The sequence below is a fragment of the Chlorocebus sabaeus genome, chromosome 1, assembly GCF_047675955.1.
Source record: "Chlorocebus sabaeus isolate Y175 chromosome 1, mChlSab1.0.hap1, whole genome shotgun sequence".
NCBI lineage: Eukaryota > Metazoa > Chordata > Mammalia > Primates > Cercopithecidae > Chlorocebus > Chlorocebus sabaeus.
The window spans coordinates 53,245,369-53,259,521 of NC_132904.1; the positions used below are offsets into that span (position 1 = coordinate 53,245,369).

Genomic DNA, 14,153 nt, shown 5'->3' on the forward strand with positions numbered 1-14,153 from the left:
AGGCTCTCATAACTAATACATGGTAGATCTAGGATTAGAACCCTAGAGTCTGCCTGCACCTCCAGAGAAAACTCTGAACTGGTCAGCCACACCCTGTGACTTTTCAGAGAGGAAAACCTGTTCAGCATTCTTCTTTTGTTGTATTCATACCCTGTACAGTTACACATTATTGTAGATGATCAGCTGTACAAAATTTAAGATCACACAATTCACTTTGTTTTCTTCTTGACCCTCATTTTTTTTAAACTTGGGATTTTTTTTCCATTAAGAATGTGAAAAGAATGAGTATTCCCTCCTCTTTCTAGCCCTGTGGTGGTTTAGGAAGATCCCAAGAAGGGCTGAACTTCCAGGGCTCCTCCCGGGAGACAGGGCAGAACAGAAGGAAAGATTACACCTTAACCCGTACTCAAGGGCATGGCTTATAAGTCTGTCCAACCAGAAGAAAGTTCAGATCCTTTATTTGTGAGCTGGATTATACCTCTGGAAGAGAAAAAAGGGAGAGACAAGTTTTACTCCCTCCTGGAGGCAGATTTCTCTACCTTGATTTTTTCAGAAATTTTGTACATTCTTTCCTCTCACATATGTATCTCCTACATACCATACATACGATTCTTCTCCCCCTCCTATACCCCAGGCCACCTCAACCCACACCCACTGTTCTCTCTTCCAGCTATGGATCAAGGGAAATCTTCCAGGTCCCTAGTTGGTATCTGTTTTCACAGCATCTTTGGCGAGGTTTTTTAAGCAAAGTGCTAGTAGAAGGGCCCTTGGCTGATGGGGCCATAAAGTGCCCTTTCTTTGGTTTTGTGCCTTCCCTCTTTTGTGGGGCCAGTTATTTGAATCCAGAGACATCCCAGGAGGGAGCTGCCCTGAGTATTTCTGTGACTGGTTGGAAGGCTGGCACACAACGAAGTGGGCATGCAGCAGACTGCCTCCCTGGCTTTTAGGCCAAAAAATTAAAGCAACTCAGAGATGGAGAAGAGGCAGGAAATCTGTGTTGTAAAAAGTCTTTGTTTAAAGGAATTCTGTTCAGGTGCTGAGAACGGGGTGTTCAGCAGAAGAGGATAATATAAGTAAACATTGGCACTAAGAACAAACACAGCAGTATCACCCTCTGCGTCTCGCCTCCCCCTGTGCTCAGTCACAGTTCTCTCCCACCGCCCTCTCCGACAGCAATCACAAACAACATGTAGAAGGGCTTTACAGTTCAGAGAGACCTTAATTCCCCCCAGCGGCATTTCCTTGCAGGGTTTCCCTATGCACTGGATGACCCTGGTCCCACATGAATGAAAACTGGGCTTAAAGGACACATCCATGTCCTGGGAGCTGTATAGACTTAAAGAAAAACCTAGATAGGGGCAAAATTTGGGGCAAGCGGTGGCGGGGGGAGGGGGGGGAGTGGGGGAAGAAGTGGTAGAGAGTCATCTAATAGGTCACCAACGTTGCTTCTGGGAGATTCCCGGAGGGTTGGTTCCTTTCAGCCAGGTTTAGGGCCAGGTCTGGACACACTCAGGAGGCCAGTGGCTGAAGGGCGGAGGGCAGGGTGGAGGCCCAAGTGAGGCCAAGGAAGGAGTGGATGCCCCTGGGGCTGGCACTTGCTTGGCTTCTCAGGGTCCTGGCAACCAAGAAAAGATTCCAGGAGTCGACTGGTGGCACCAATGCGAGAAGCCCCGGGCGGATGAAAGAAGCTGACGCCTGCGACCCCCACAAAACCAGGAGATTCCTGCCCAAGAGCAAGAGATGGAATTCCCCTCACGGAGGAAGCTGCCGACCTAAGGGCTGGGACTGGAAGCGCGCCCTCTCCGGGAGCTTCGGGTCTGGGGCAGCCTGCGAAGGCGCGGGCGGAGGCCCGGGCGCGTCCCTGGGGGCGGGAGCCAGGGGCGGCCAGCAGGTGGGGCCTGGGGGCTGGACTCCGCCCTCTGCTCCCGCCCCGTTGGTCCGCTGCCGCTCAGCACCTGCCCCTCTCCAGAGCCGGAGCGCGATTGGTGGCAGCGCTTGTCGCTCGGAGGGGGCCGGGCCGCTCTTCTTCGCGGCTCTCCCAGCCGCCGCTGCCGCTGCCGCGGTTCTCCTAGCTGCGCCGGCCGGTCGGACCGCCAAGGCAGCCGGCACTGGCGATGGGAAACGGTGTGGCCGCCGACACAGGCAGTGGCAAAGTTTCCCAGACGTACACATCTGGGCGCGCGACTGCCGGCTACCCGTGACCCCTCTAGGAAGGGCTCAGGGATTTTTAATTTGGAAAAAATTCCACCTGGTTTCCTTTGTCAAGGTCTCTCCGGGTGGCCAGCAGCAGGAGCTGCAAACTTGGGCACGGCGGCTTCACCGGCAGCGGACCGGCTTTGGAGAACCTCAGGACTCAGGTGCTGGGGTGCCCAGCGGCTCCGGACGTGCTACGGGGTGTGAGCGCGGGGGAGTCCGGGGCACGCGACAAGGAAGGGCCCCCGGGAGCTCTATATGGAGGAAGGAGCCCAGAATGGTGTGCACCAGGAAGACCAAAACTTTAGTGTCCACTTGCGTGATCCTGAGCGGCATGACTAACATCATCTGCCTGCTCTACGTGGGCTGGGTCACCAACTACATCGCCAGTGTGTATGTGCGGGGGCAGGAGCCGGCGCCCGACAAGAAGCTGGAGGAAGACAAAGGGGACACTCTGAAGATTATTGAGCGGCTGGACCACCTGGAGAATGTCATCAAGCAGCACATTCAAGGTACGGGAGCCCCGGAAACTTGGGTCGCCCATGAGGCCCGGGAGTGCCCTGCGCGGCGCGGGGTGCGCTGGGGCTGGTGCGCATCAACTCAGCCACGGCGGGGCTCTGGGGCCGCAGATGCGTGATAGTCGTGGGGCCTGAGTGTGAGCTCTTGCCTGCGTGCGGGACCCTCTGTCTGCGGCCGTGCGCGCTTCCCCGGGGCACACGTGTGTGCGCAGGGCTGCACGCGCGGATGTGTGCAGCTAGCTGGCGATATGGGGGCGCGCTGCGCACATGTCCAAATGTGCGTGTGACTCTGGGCTGGTTGCTCGCGGGCTGTCGGTATCGCACACAAGTCCTGCTCAGAATGTGTGTGCGTGTGAATGTCTGTGTGTGTACAAGAGGGAACGCGCGGGCAAACGAGCTTTTTTGGCCACTGTAGGCGTCAGGCGAGATGCCCGCGCGGCGGCCCTGACTATTGGCAGTTAAGACTCGCAGGTTGCCGGACAAGCGAGGCTAGGAAAATTGCGTTGTTTCAGCCCCAGCCCCAGTCTTGCTATGATCCCGTTGGTAAGCGATGGGGAAAGCAAGGAGGGCCACTTGAACCTATAGCAGTCCCTACCCCCACCACAGACCGCGGGTCCAGGACCCTCTCCAGGAGCAGGTATCAACGCCGGGAAGTAGCGCTGGAGCTTGAGCTCTGTCCACTGTGGTGATGCCTCCGCCCAAGACTGGAAGAACACGCCCTGGGCTGCGCCTTCCCGGCGGAGCCGCCCAGGACAGGGTGAAGGCCGATCCCTCCGGTAGCTCCACTCTTAGGCCCTGGGAGCAGCCGGGGCGGAGCAGACAGACCTACCTGGGTTGGATCTGAAGTGTGAGGTTACTCTGGTTGGGTGCGCTCCAGACCAGTGCGGAGGTCCAAAGGGAGGGTGGGGGTTGCAGGGCCCTCTCCCGAGGCGACCTGGTCAATGAGCTGTCAGAGGGAGGGGATGGAGTTCTGGGCCAGGAGCACTGGTGCCGGGTGTACACACACACACACACACACACACGCACTCACGTCCACACTTCTTCGCCTCCTCGCGCCCCCTGCTTTCTACCAGGCATGTGAGCTTCTTAAGGGCAGGGCCGAGCCTAGTTCCCCTGTAAACCTAGCAGGCCCACCAGGCTGAGGGGCCAGAGCATGGCAGACCTTGGCAAAATCGAATTGAACTGAAGTCTTCTCCCTCCTCCCCCGCCCCCCGCTAGGAGCACTCCCTTTTGTTTACACGTGGATGTCTGAATTTCAATCCTTGCACCTGCTGCCCTTGCCAGGGTAGAGATGGCTCCTCCGTCTGAATTTGGTGTTTCCCCGGGTGTCCAGAATAGTTCCTTCCCAGGAGGAGAAGGTTCAGGGAGGTTCAGGTGAGTGCAGGAGAGGCATCCACACCCATAGTGCTTCCTGACTAATGACTTCAAAACGAGCCCATGGCTTCGGCACCTTCCCAGAAAAGAGAGACATAGACAGCTTCTTCTTCAGACCTGCCTCTGCCTCTCAACCTGGCACTGGGCTTGGAAACCAATTTACCTATCTGTGGGTGCCTGTTGCTATTATTTCTTACGTGTCCTTTTCCATCAAACAGATCTTGATTGACTATTAATCAGCAATCGAAGTACAGTGTTTCCCTCAGGGTGATTCAGAATGTTCCCCGGGAGACACAAAGCCATACCTTACTTTGACATTTCTAGTTTGCCGACAGATTTTGAGATTTTCATTCACAGATTCTGTGTGTGTGTTCCTGGAAAATGATTCTCTTGTGCTTTTCTTTCTGGTCAGGCAGGAGGTGAGCAAGGTACTGCTCAGGGGATGCCATTAACCCCTGAGCCTGTCATAGAGTGGGTGCCTGTCATGTGGAATATGGACCATGTCATATGATTTCTAAGGTTCGACATGGAAACAAGCATAATGTTGAAGTTGAAAGGAAGCATTGTGATTTTTCTCCCCAGAAACTTTATAACTATGTGTTGTTCAGCACTTTCAAATCTGTACCTGAAAAATTGGAGAAGATGGGTTTAAAAAAAAGGAGCAGGGTCCCTAAAACATGTGTTGTTCCACTTCTACACATGCAGTGACCCCTGTGGGTATTCAGAAATAACTACAATCTCAAGACAGAGGGCCAAAGCTGCAACCTATAGGAAGGTAAGGAAGGGTCAGTGACTTGGAAAGACTGGAAATGAGGCAGGCAGGGGCAGAGGTTACCAGGTTGGCTGTGCCATTATGGTGTAGCAATGACTAACTGCTCCCTTTGCGGTGCTGGGGCCACCCTGAGCTGGGATTTAGGGAACAGAGGTAAAGGGCTTATAAAATTTGGGGCTGGTCAAGTGCAGCACTCTGAAGGCAGAGGGTGGTAAAGGACAATAAGATCAAGCTCTTGTGCTTGATGATACAAGCTGTTTATGTGTACCCCACTGTCAAGTTCCCTCTAGTCAGCATAGCCCTTAGAACTATCCAGTTTACTTTGCTGAGCTGGAGGGAATAAGGGGTAATAATAATAGCTAAAATTATATAGCACCTAGGATGTGTCAGGCCCTATTCTAAACACTTTACATATATCGACTTATTTAATCTTCACAACCTTATGAAGTAGGTAATATTCGCTCCATTTTACAGATATGGAAACTGAGGCAGGGAGAGGGTATATGATTTGTCCAGGGTCACACACTGGTATTTGATAGTACAGGGATATAAGCTCAGCCAGTGTGGCTTCAGAAGTTAAGTTCTTAGCCACGTACTAAACTGTCTCCCAGGAGGGCCCCAAGGTCCCTTGGAGTCCGTTAACAATGGTGGAAGTGGGTGTCAGAGGAAGAGACCTCAGAGGATGGCTGAGGGGTGAGGGAGTCAGCAGCCTTCCCACTTGGAAATGCTATAGATAAACTCAGGAAGCTCTGGGTTTTGCTTTGTTTCATGTCAAGAGGCAGAGGTTCCAGTCCCTTAACTAATGTTTGCTGAACATGCAGGACAGTCCCTGGCACATCCTACAGAAAGCAGCTGTGGGGTGAAAGTGTGGATGAATGGATGAGTGCAGATGCCTAGGCCCACATTAGTCATTAATGAAAGTGTTACCACTCTCCAAAAAAGATGTTTTGCTTTGGAGTCTTGTTCAGGCTCCTCTTTTCTTTAGAAGGAAAGTCTCCTGGAGGCTGCAGATGTCACAAAATGTTCTGCAGGATGTTCCACAGGACGTGCAATTAGAAGAGGCTTTGGAGCATCACCCCAGAGGTCTGTTCTAGTCATGACTGAAAAGTTCATTTTCGTCTTGGGAGTTGCAGTGATATTTCATTTTAATTTGTTTTCTGATTGAATGATTTAATTAGATGGTGTTTGGGAATCTCTTGGGAATGTAAATTGCAGTTTTGAGAAGTTTTTTGACCAAATAGATGTGAAATGAGAGGGTGGATAACTTACGAGTTTTTAAAAAAAGCATCCCGGGGGTTTAGAAACACAAAGTAAGTGTTAGTAAGGGTCAGGTTCCCTCCATCTTAGGAGTAGAAAGATCTGATGGCTTGACATGGTGAGGTGGATGAAGCAAGAATTTGCTAAAGGAGTTCTCAATGTTGGAGAGTGCAGGAAATGGAAATGTTGATTCAGTTCTTATTTTGGAAGTTCCGCAAAAATAAAGATAGCTTTCTTCTTTTCTTAGTAGCTTTCTGAATATGGAAAAGAATGTGCCAATGTTTAGGAAAATATTTAAAAATGTATAAAACTGCCCATAATTCATTCTACCCTAAAAATCAGTTTGCATTTTGAGCATTTCCTTCTAGCTTTGTTCATTTGCCTCCGTATTTCAAAGTGAAGGTGTAGTCATGTTTTACATGTAATTTTATATTCTGCTTTTTCACTTTCTTTTTGTTAATGAAGCGCTATTTTTTCCATATTTGCTACATAGTTTATTGGTTCAACATTTATCTGTGGGAGACCTAATGTGTGCCAGGCACTGCACTGGGAAAGTGATTGGGGATTATAGTGGTGAACTGTACACTAAAGACACTCTACCAGAGTACGGGCACTCTTGGTCCCTGTCATAGTGGACTTGTTTTCAAAGGACAAAGAATCCCTCTTAGTCGATGTGATCAGGGCTTCAGTTAGTTAATAGAAAAACTGGTTAAAGAGGAGAGTACAACAAAATATTACATACATGCCTTAAATATTTTTATTTTAATGTTATCCAAAATGTGCATTCATTTGCAAGACTCTTGATATCAGGCCAAAGTTTTGTCTTTGGAATGCATCTGCCATTTGGCGTTCTGTTCATCTTCCTTGCACAAGCCACTCCCATAATGTCCTGTTTACAAAGTTTGATTTCTAGTTCTGTTTTCTTTAAAATTCATTGAACACTTAAAGGTGCTTATGAAGCAGTCTCAGCATAGTAGCCTAAATTGTTACGATTTTTGTCTGATCTTTTGCAATGATTTTGCTCACATGTAATTTGATTGCTTTTCTTTAACTGACTACCCTTTATAAAGGCTTTGCAAAGCACTTAGAACTTAAAGTAATTTTCTTAGAAACAATGCTCATCTTTTTAGCAGTCATATTTCATTGGTTTATGTAATACGTGATTAGATTATGCTGTTACAGTGACAAGTACAAATAGTGTAAACACATTTGAGAACAAACCCACTGGACGGCTGGTAAGTGTACAACTCAACTATTTGCAGGAGCCGTGGGCAGTGGTACTAGAGACAAATAGGGTTTGTTGCAGAGGGAGTGGCAAGCATAGTTAATCTGGAGAATTGATTAAATGGAGAGTTTCTAAAGAAAACTTTTACTGTATTTTTAATGACTGAATAGTATTCTGTCATCAGTATACCATTACTGATTCAACCACTTTCCCATTATTGGACATTTGTTTTGCTATTATAATTACAGCAGAAATGAACATCTTCACCTCACTGTTTTTTGATTATTTTTAAGGGTGTCTTTCCAGAAGTGGGATTAGTACTGACTCAAACAGTCTGAACATTTTTATGAAAGATTGTTTTTTCAGAAGGAAAGCCTTTCTTTACAGCCACCAGTAGTATATTGTTGTACCAATGTCATGGAGCCTGGCCAGCATTGGGTGTTATCATTCAAATTTTTCTGAGTAAATGTAATCCCTGTCAAATGCTCTATTCTTTTGATTTGTACTCCTTTGATTATTCTAGAACTTAATATCCTCCCCAACCCCTGATGTTTGTTTTATCTTGTGGGACTATTTGTGTCCTTGCTCACTGTTTTCTCAGACTATCAGTGTTTGGCCAGGTGTGGTGGCTCATGCCTGTAATCCCAGCACTTTGGGAGGCCAAAGCGGGAGGATCACTTGAGCCCAGGAGTTCAAGACCAACCTGGACAATATGGTGAGACCCCATCTCTACAAAGAAGAAGAAAAAAAGACTCTCAGTGTTTCTGATTTGTGTATTTTACGTATTTTTTGATAAATAAATGTTTTGCCTGTGTCATATGTTACATACATAATCTTAGTTTTACATAGATGCCTTAGGGCAGTGGTTTTCAAACTGTGTCCCCAGGAGCCCTAAACTTGTAGAAGGTTTGATCTGCGGCCTAAGAATTAAAAGGGTTAAGTAGGGTCTCCCAGACTGTGCCTGTAGGAACTCCCTCCCCTCCCTGCAACAACAAAACTCCACTGTCTTCTGTTTTCTATTTGTCGTTCTATAAAATATTTCATTTTTAAAAAAGGTTCTACTTCTTTTCAAAACAAAGTTGAAAATAACTGTTTCGGGAAAAGAGGAAAGATCAGACTGTTATATTTTTGTGAGGGATGATGGTGGTATAAAGAATTCAGGACAGTAAATAAATCTAAAAGGAAATTGAATTCCTGGGTGGTGTTCTTGTAACATCTATTTACCCTTCTGAATACCATGATTAATAATGTATTACATTATGTGACTAATTTCTAAATCCATTATCTTACTTCATTGAGTCAAGATCATCCCAACAATGGAGAAATGGGTTATTAACTGCATTTTATTTCCTGAAAGTTTATTAGTCATATTATGTGCATATGAATGTATACCAGGTCAGTAACAGCAGGTTGTTCGCCATGACTACAAATCATTTATGGTCCCTAAGAATCAGCAAATGTCCTGGGCTTGGATGTTTTTCTGTCTCCTATAGCTTTTGGATGTCACTTAGAATTGGCTCATGTCCTTCTCATCTGATCTTTGACTTGGCAGCGTTTGTGAAAAAGAGGATGTGATGTTTGCTGAGTGCTTGGAGTTTATTTGAGGAAAGAGTGTCATTTATATAGTAAAGCTATTTGTCCTCTGGAATGAACTGTTGCATGTGAAATTATATTAGTAACAGTGATTGACATTTTGAAAGAGTTCAATAGCAGGACTTAGGAGTTGAGCCTAATTACCTTTGTTAATAGTTCAGAACCACAGCTTTATGAAGAAGAAAAGCCTTGCCAAAGGACACAACTTTTCCCCATGACCAAAGAGTCTTCATTTTTAGCCAGAAGTGTGTAGGCTGTAAAATAAATGAATTCTACATTCTTTCCCACTCACTTGACATAAATTGTTATTTGCCCTTGATAAGTAGGTTGGTGGAGAATCTCAAGGAGAATTCAGAATGAAAAGTGTCAGAGAGCCACAGTCTGGTTTTGTCATTTATGAAGGCCTTGAAGGTCAGCTTTAGCCACTTGGGTTAGGCTGGCCTATGTTTTCCCAAAGGTATTTGTGGGATTCAGAGTCACATACAGGGTTACTGGAGCATCTTCATTACCATCGTATAGGATTTCTGACCTCATTTCACTTGAATAACTGAATGCCCTTGATATGCTTTGAATGTTTGTCCCCTCCAAATCTCATGTTGAAATGTGGTCACCAGAGTTTGAGGTGGGGCCTAGTGGGAGGTGTTTTTGTGAATGGCTTGGTGCTGTCTTCCTGATAATGAATGAGTTCTTGCTGTATTTGTTCATGCAAGAGCTGGTTGTTTAAAGAGCCTAGCTCCTCCTCCTTCTCCTCCTCCTTCTCCTCCTCCTTCTCTTCTTCTTCTTCTCCTTCTTCTTCTTTTCTTCTCTCTCTCTCTCACCCCTCTATCACTGTGACATACCTGCCTCCCTGTTACCTTCTGCCATGATTGTAAGCTTCCTGAGGTCTTCCCAGGAGCCTAGCAGATGCCGGACTTTGAATAGCTTGCAGAACTATGAGCCAAATTATAAATTTGTAATTTTACGAATTACCAAGCCTCTGGTACTCCTTTATAGCAATACAAAATGGACTAATACAAAGCTGTTGTCTTGATTTGGGGCTTGAGGGTCTCCTTTGGTTTGTGGTGGAAAGCCAAGCTTGGCTTCTTGTTAGCTGGGTTTTATCTAGGAGATGGGGACAGACAGGCTGTCCTGTGGAGAAGTACATTGCTGAGCAGTCCACTTGGAGGGATGTTACACAGAAAGCTCCTGGAGGAAGAACCTAGTTGAATGTGAGTGATAGATGTAATCAGAAGGCAGTGTGGTGGGCTTTGGGGAGAGATGGAATTATGCAAGAAGCTGAAGGGCAGAGGCCATACAGGTTGGATGGCACTCAAGTCAGGAGCAAGAGACAAAGTGGCTGAGGTCCACTGGTGGCTAATCCACCTTCAATGAATGGCGGGCCATGCTGTTTATGCTGGCCTGGAGTGTCTCTTGAAGGGTGGAGCTTCTGCCTTGGATTTGGCAGGGATGTGGCATTTCATGGCTCCTACAATTGCTATTGAATCTCACTTGCCTTTGGTGTTAGAGTCAGCTCCATCTGTAATGCAATGCTTGAGCCCAGGGGTCCTTGAGGTTTCCCCCTTTCTCACACATATGCCCACATACAGGGCATGTGCCCTAGGGCAGGGCTAGGAGGATGCACCTCCTAACACATTGCATTCATTCTCACTCCACCCTTTCTTTTCCTACTTGAGAAAGCATATTAGTATGCAAGGGAATGTAACAACCTTGAAATCCCTTTAATTTATTAGAGTTAAAGCTAATCATTCATAAGCTTTGGTACTTAAATTATTGTTACTCACTAATTACCTCACAACTGTTCCACAGCACGGTATGTTGTGGCAGTGATTGGGAATGACTGCTGTTCTGGAATCTTCTCTGTAGATCTGTATACCTTTTATAGACCCCTGTTGTTCCAGTGCAGCCAACTGGAACTTTAAGCAAAAGGATTCCTGGTTATACGAACATTTAAGCTTTGGTGGTTTTTCTGACTACACGATTATGGATTAAAATATGTTGCTAGACAGATCATCCCAGTGGGGATGCAGTTCTGAGATGTAGTTCTCTTTCACTGCCTGACATTCAATTTCAGTTTTGTGAAGGTTTATTTTTGGGAGATGAAGCTGTCCTTAATGATGCTAGTGGAAACCCCTGAGTGTCCAGCCACAATAAACATTGAGTGGCTTCCCGTATGGAGCCACTGCTAAAATGTTTTTAGAGCCAACGGGCATACTTCGCTGGGCTACTTTCCGTTGCCACCATCCTTTAAGAGCTCACAGAAATACAGTGTTTGGGGAGATCCAGAGAAGTGGCATCTGCACTCTTCACCTTGGGACAGGTGAGAACAATGAAAAACGATGCCTACAAAGGAGGCTTGTGGCCAGTTCTTTAGCATGAATAGGTTCATTCTACAAATGCGCTGAGTTTAAGTCTCAGAGCAGAGTTCCCTGATTAAGATTGTTGAGTGCTGCATCTTAACAAGCTCTGGTGCTTTGTTGGGCTTCGCCAGTCTGACTTGTGCGTCCATCTCCGTCCCCTGGGAACTTGGAGTTAAAGACCGTTGAGATCCCAGAGGAGCAGGAAGGTAATTCAGGGACTCTGGCAAGACAGGATTCGAAGCTTGGCTTAATAAACGTTGTGCCAATGGCATCTGGAGATTTAGGAGAACAGTACCAAAATTGCTTAGGCCAATGGATATGAGAATTAGAAAGCTAAGGAAAGATTTGAAGTGACAAATGAGAATCCTAGCCAAACCCTAGATTTATTTTAAGAGCAACAGGCATATAGAGAATTAAAGATTGATTGTATCAAGGGAATGGAGGAAGACAGCTACGGTACTCCAGTATGTCAGGGACTGGCCCAGGTGCTGTCCAGGCACGATTACTTGATTTATGTATTTTAATAAACAAATATAATTGTAATTTTTAAAATTAGCGATTCCTTTTCATCTTCACGACATAGTAAGGTAGAGTTTTTAGAGGTAAGAAAATGAAGACTTAGAGAGTTTGTCCAAGGTAGGTCACAGGGCTGATGGGTGGTAGAGCCAAGAAGGGAAACTGGCTACAAAACCAATGCTCTCTGTGGAATAGAAAGGAGGATGAACATTTCTCATAGAGAGGAATGGGAGATCATCTTATCAAAGATGGTGTTTGAGTGTAAGCTCAGAGGCCTCAGGTCAAGTAGGAGGCCAGGCAGGGGCTTGGTTTGCATTTGTGTCCACAAGGAACCTGGAGGGTAGGGTGGCCAGCAGTAGAAGGCCCTGGTCTAGAAGGATGAGGGAGCAGCACCACAAAGCTGTGGACAACCTTTTCTCCTAGGTCACTGCGGGGCCTCCAGGAACTGGTCCTTGTCAAAAAAACAGAGTGTTCCAGCTGCAGGCTAGAGCTCTTTCAGATTCATTGCGACTTTTGAGCACCCAAAATGTCCCAGGCACTGGGCTGAGTGCCTTCCTGTGCCCTGGCATAGTCACATGTCTTTCAGGGTGACCAGCTTATCCTAATGTGCCTCACGCTTTCTTGTTTTAAAACTGAAAGTCCCAGGTCCAGGGAAGCCCCCAATTCCCTGGGCAAACCTGGAGGGTTGGTCATCCGAGGTTTCTCACAGTGGTAAATTCTGCTCCGTGGTAACTCCTAGCACCGGGGTTAAAATAGCCTTTCTGATCGTGCTGTATCCAGTCTTTGATCTCTGCTCTTGAACGTTGACTTGCTTGAAGGTTACAAAGAAGAAGGTGAGGGTCCACAGCCCCTTCCGCATTTTCCCTGCCCACACAGGCTGACTCCTCTCTTCTTTGTTATTCCTTCCGCTTTGGCATTCTCTGGTTTTCAGCTGTCTGAGCCTCTCAGGATTTGTAAAGGATGAAACAATTGCTGTAAAGGAAAGCTCTAATAAAGTGGTTTGGGCACAAAACATCAGCAGCTGTTTATTTGCCCAAAACAGTAGGAGTCCATATTAATAACCTTGTGAGTTATATGCTGGGAAGTTAAAAGTAAGCAAGAATCTTACTCAAGACCCACAAATGTAACTTTATTCCTTTATTGAACTAATCTCTCTTCCTGTTTATGCTGGTGACATTTTCTATTATCCATGTGGAAGATCCTTTTTGATCTTCCATTACAGATTTATTTAGCTGTGACTTGGTTGGCATCCCAAGGCAGAGGGGTTTTCCGGTTTCTCTTTAGTGCAGTTGTAATGCTTTGTGTTTATATGGTTCCTGCCTCAAAGGATTTCAACAATAAGTGGGACAGGCTTTGTCTAATTAATCATCATATTTCCCTGATGGGAGAGAAGGAGCTGTTAAGAGGAAGGGAGAGTCTCGAGAAGGCTTCAGATCTATCAGTTCATGGGCTTGGAGAAGTGAGTCTTTTAACGTTTTGGTTTCTTCCACTTCCAAATCTCATTTTTAATAATAAGTGGATCCTTTGATTTGCATTAGTTTCTAAGAGTAAATGGAAGAAGGTATAACATGTGGGAATTATGACATGGAATGTCCAACTCGATAATTGGGCTAGGTCTTTTATTTTGTGAGAACCTGGGGATTTATATTAGAAGAGGAATCCAATGGAAAGTGCATAGAAGAGATCAATCAATCAAGAATGGGGAAAAAAAACAACCAGTGAGGAAGGACTATAGAAAAATAGGTCTGAATTTGTCTGGAGAAGAAATGGGAAGAGGAAGAGAATTAATGTTTGCTGAGCACCTGTGATGTGCTGAATACTTTACACCTGTCACCTCATCTTAACCGCATAAGCAGGCCTGTGGGATGGTGTTATTATCCCCATTTCACAGATGAAGAAATTGAGGCTCAGTGACTGTAATGAGCTTATCACAGGTTTAGCAGCTAGTAACTGATAAAAGCCCATTACCACTCTTAAGCTCCTTAGTAAGGGGCTAAGGGCCCTCTTGTTTTTCTGCTCCTTTGATGTTGATCAAGAGAATCCTTTCTTTTAGTAGAAATATTGAGACTGGAAGAAAACTTTTTGAGGGTAGTGAAGTCCTGAGGTGGGTTACTAAGTGATTATTTTGGCAGCGTCCTTTCCTGGAGAGGTAGGAAGATGACTGTGCCAGGAGCTGACCTGGACTCAGCTCTCTGGAAGATTGAGAGAAACTCTAGGTATGGCGTTTTGCAGCCAGCTGCATCATTTTTTCTTCCAGAAGCAGACTTAGCATGAACAAGATCATCTCCACTCACTCAGGCCATAGCTTTATTTTGGGGGTCCTCTCGGCTCAGGGCATGGGGTGGGGT

At 46.2% G+C, this 14,153-nt stretch overlaps 1 protein-coding gene across 2 annotated transcripts in view; it reads left to right on the top strand.

Moving 5' to 3' along the window:
• Window positions 1-2,014: 2,014 nt before the first annotated feature.
• Window positions 2,015-14,153, top strand: part of GALNT18 (polypeptide N-acetylgalactosaminyltransferase 18) — a 355,896-nt gene continuing 343,757 nt past the window's right edge. The window contains exon 1 of one of the 2 annotated variants that reach the window (XM_037999716.2): window positions 2,015-2,705. In XM_037999716.2, coding sequence (XP_037855644.1) covers window positions 2,471-2,705 — 235 coding nt within the window. In that variant the 5' untranslated portion in view covers window positions 2,015-2,470. The remainder of the gene's footprint in view (window positions 2,706-14,153) is intronic. The other variant, XM_008006704.3, reaches the window with a different exon arrangement.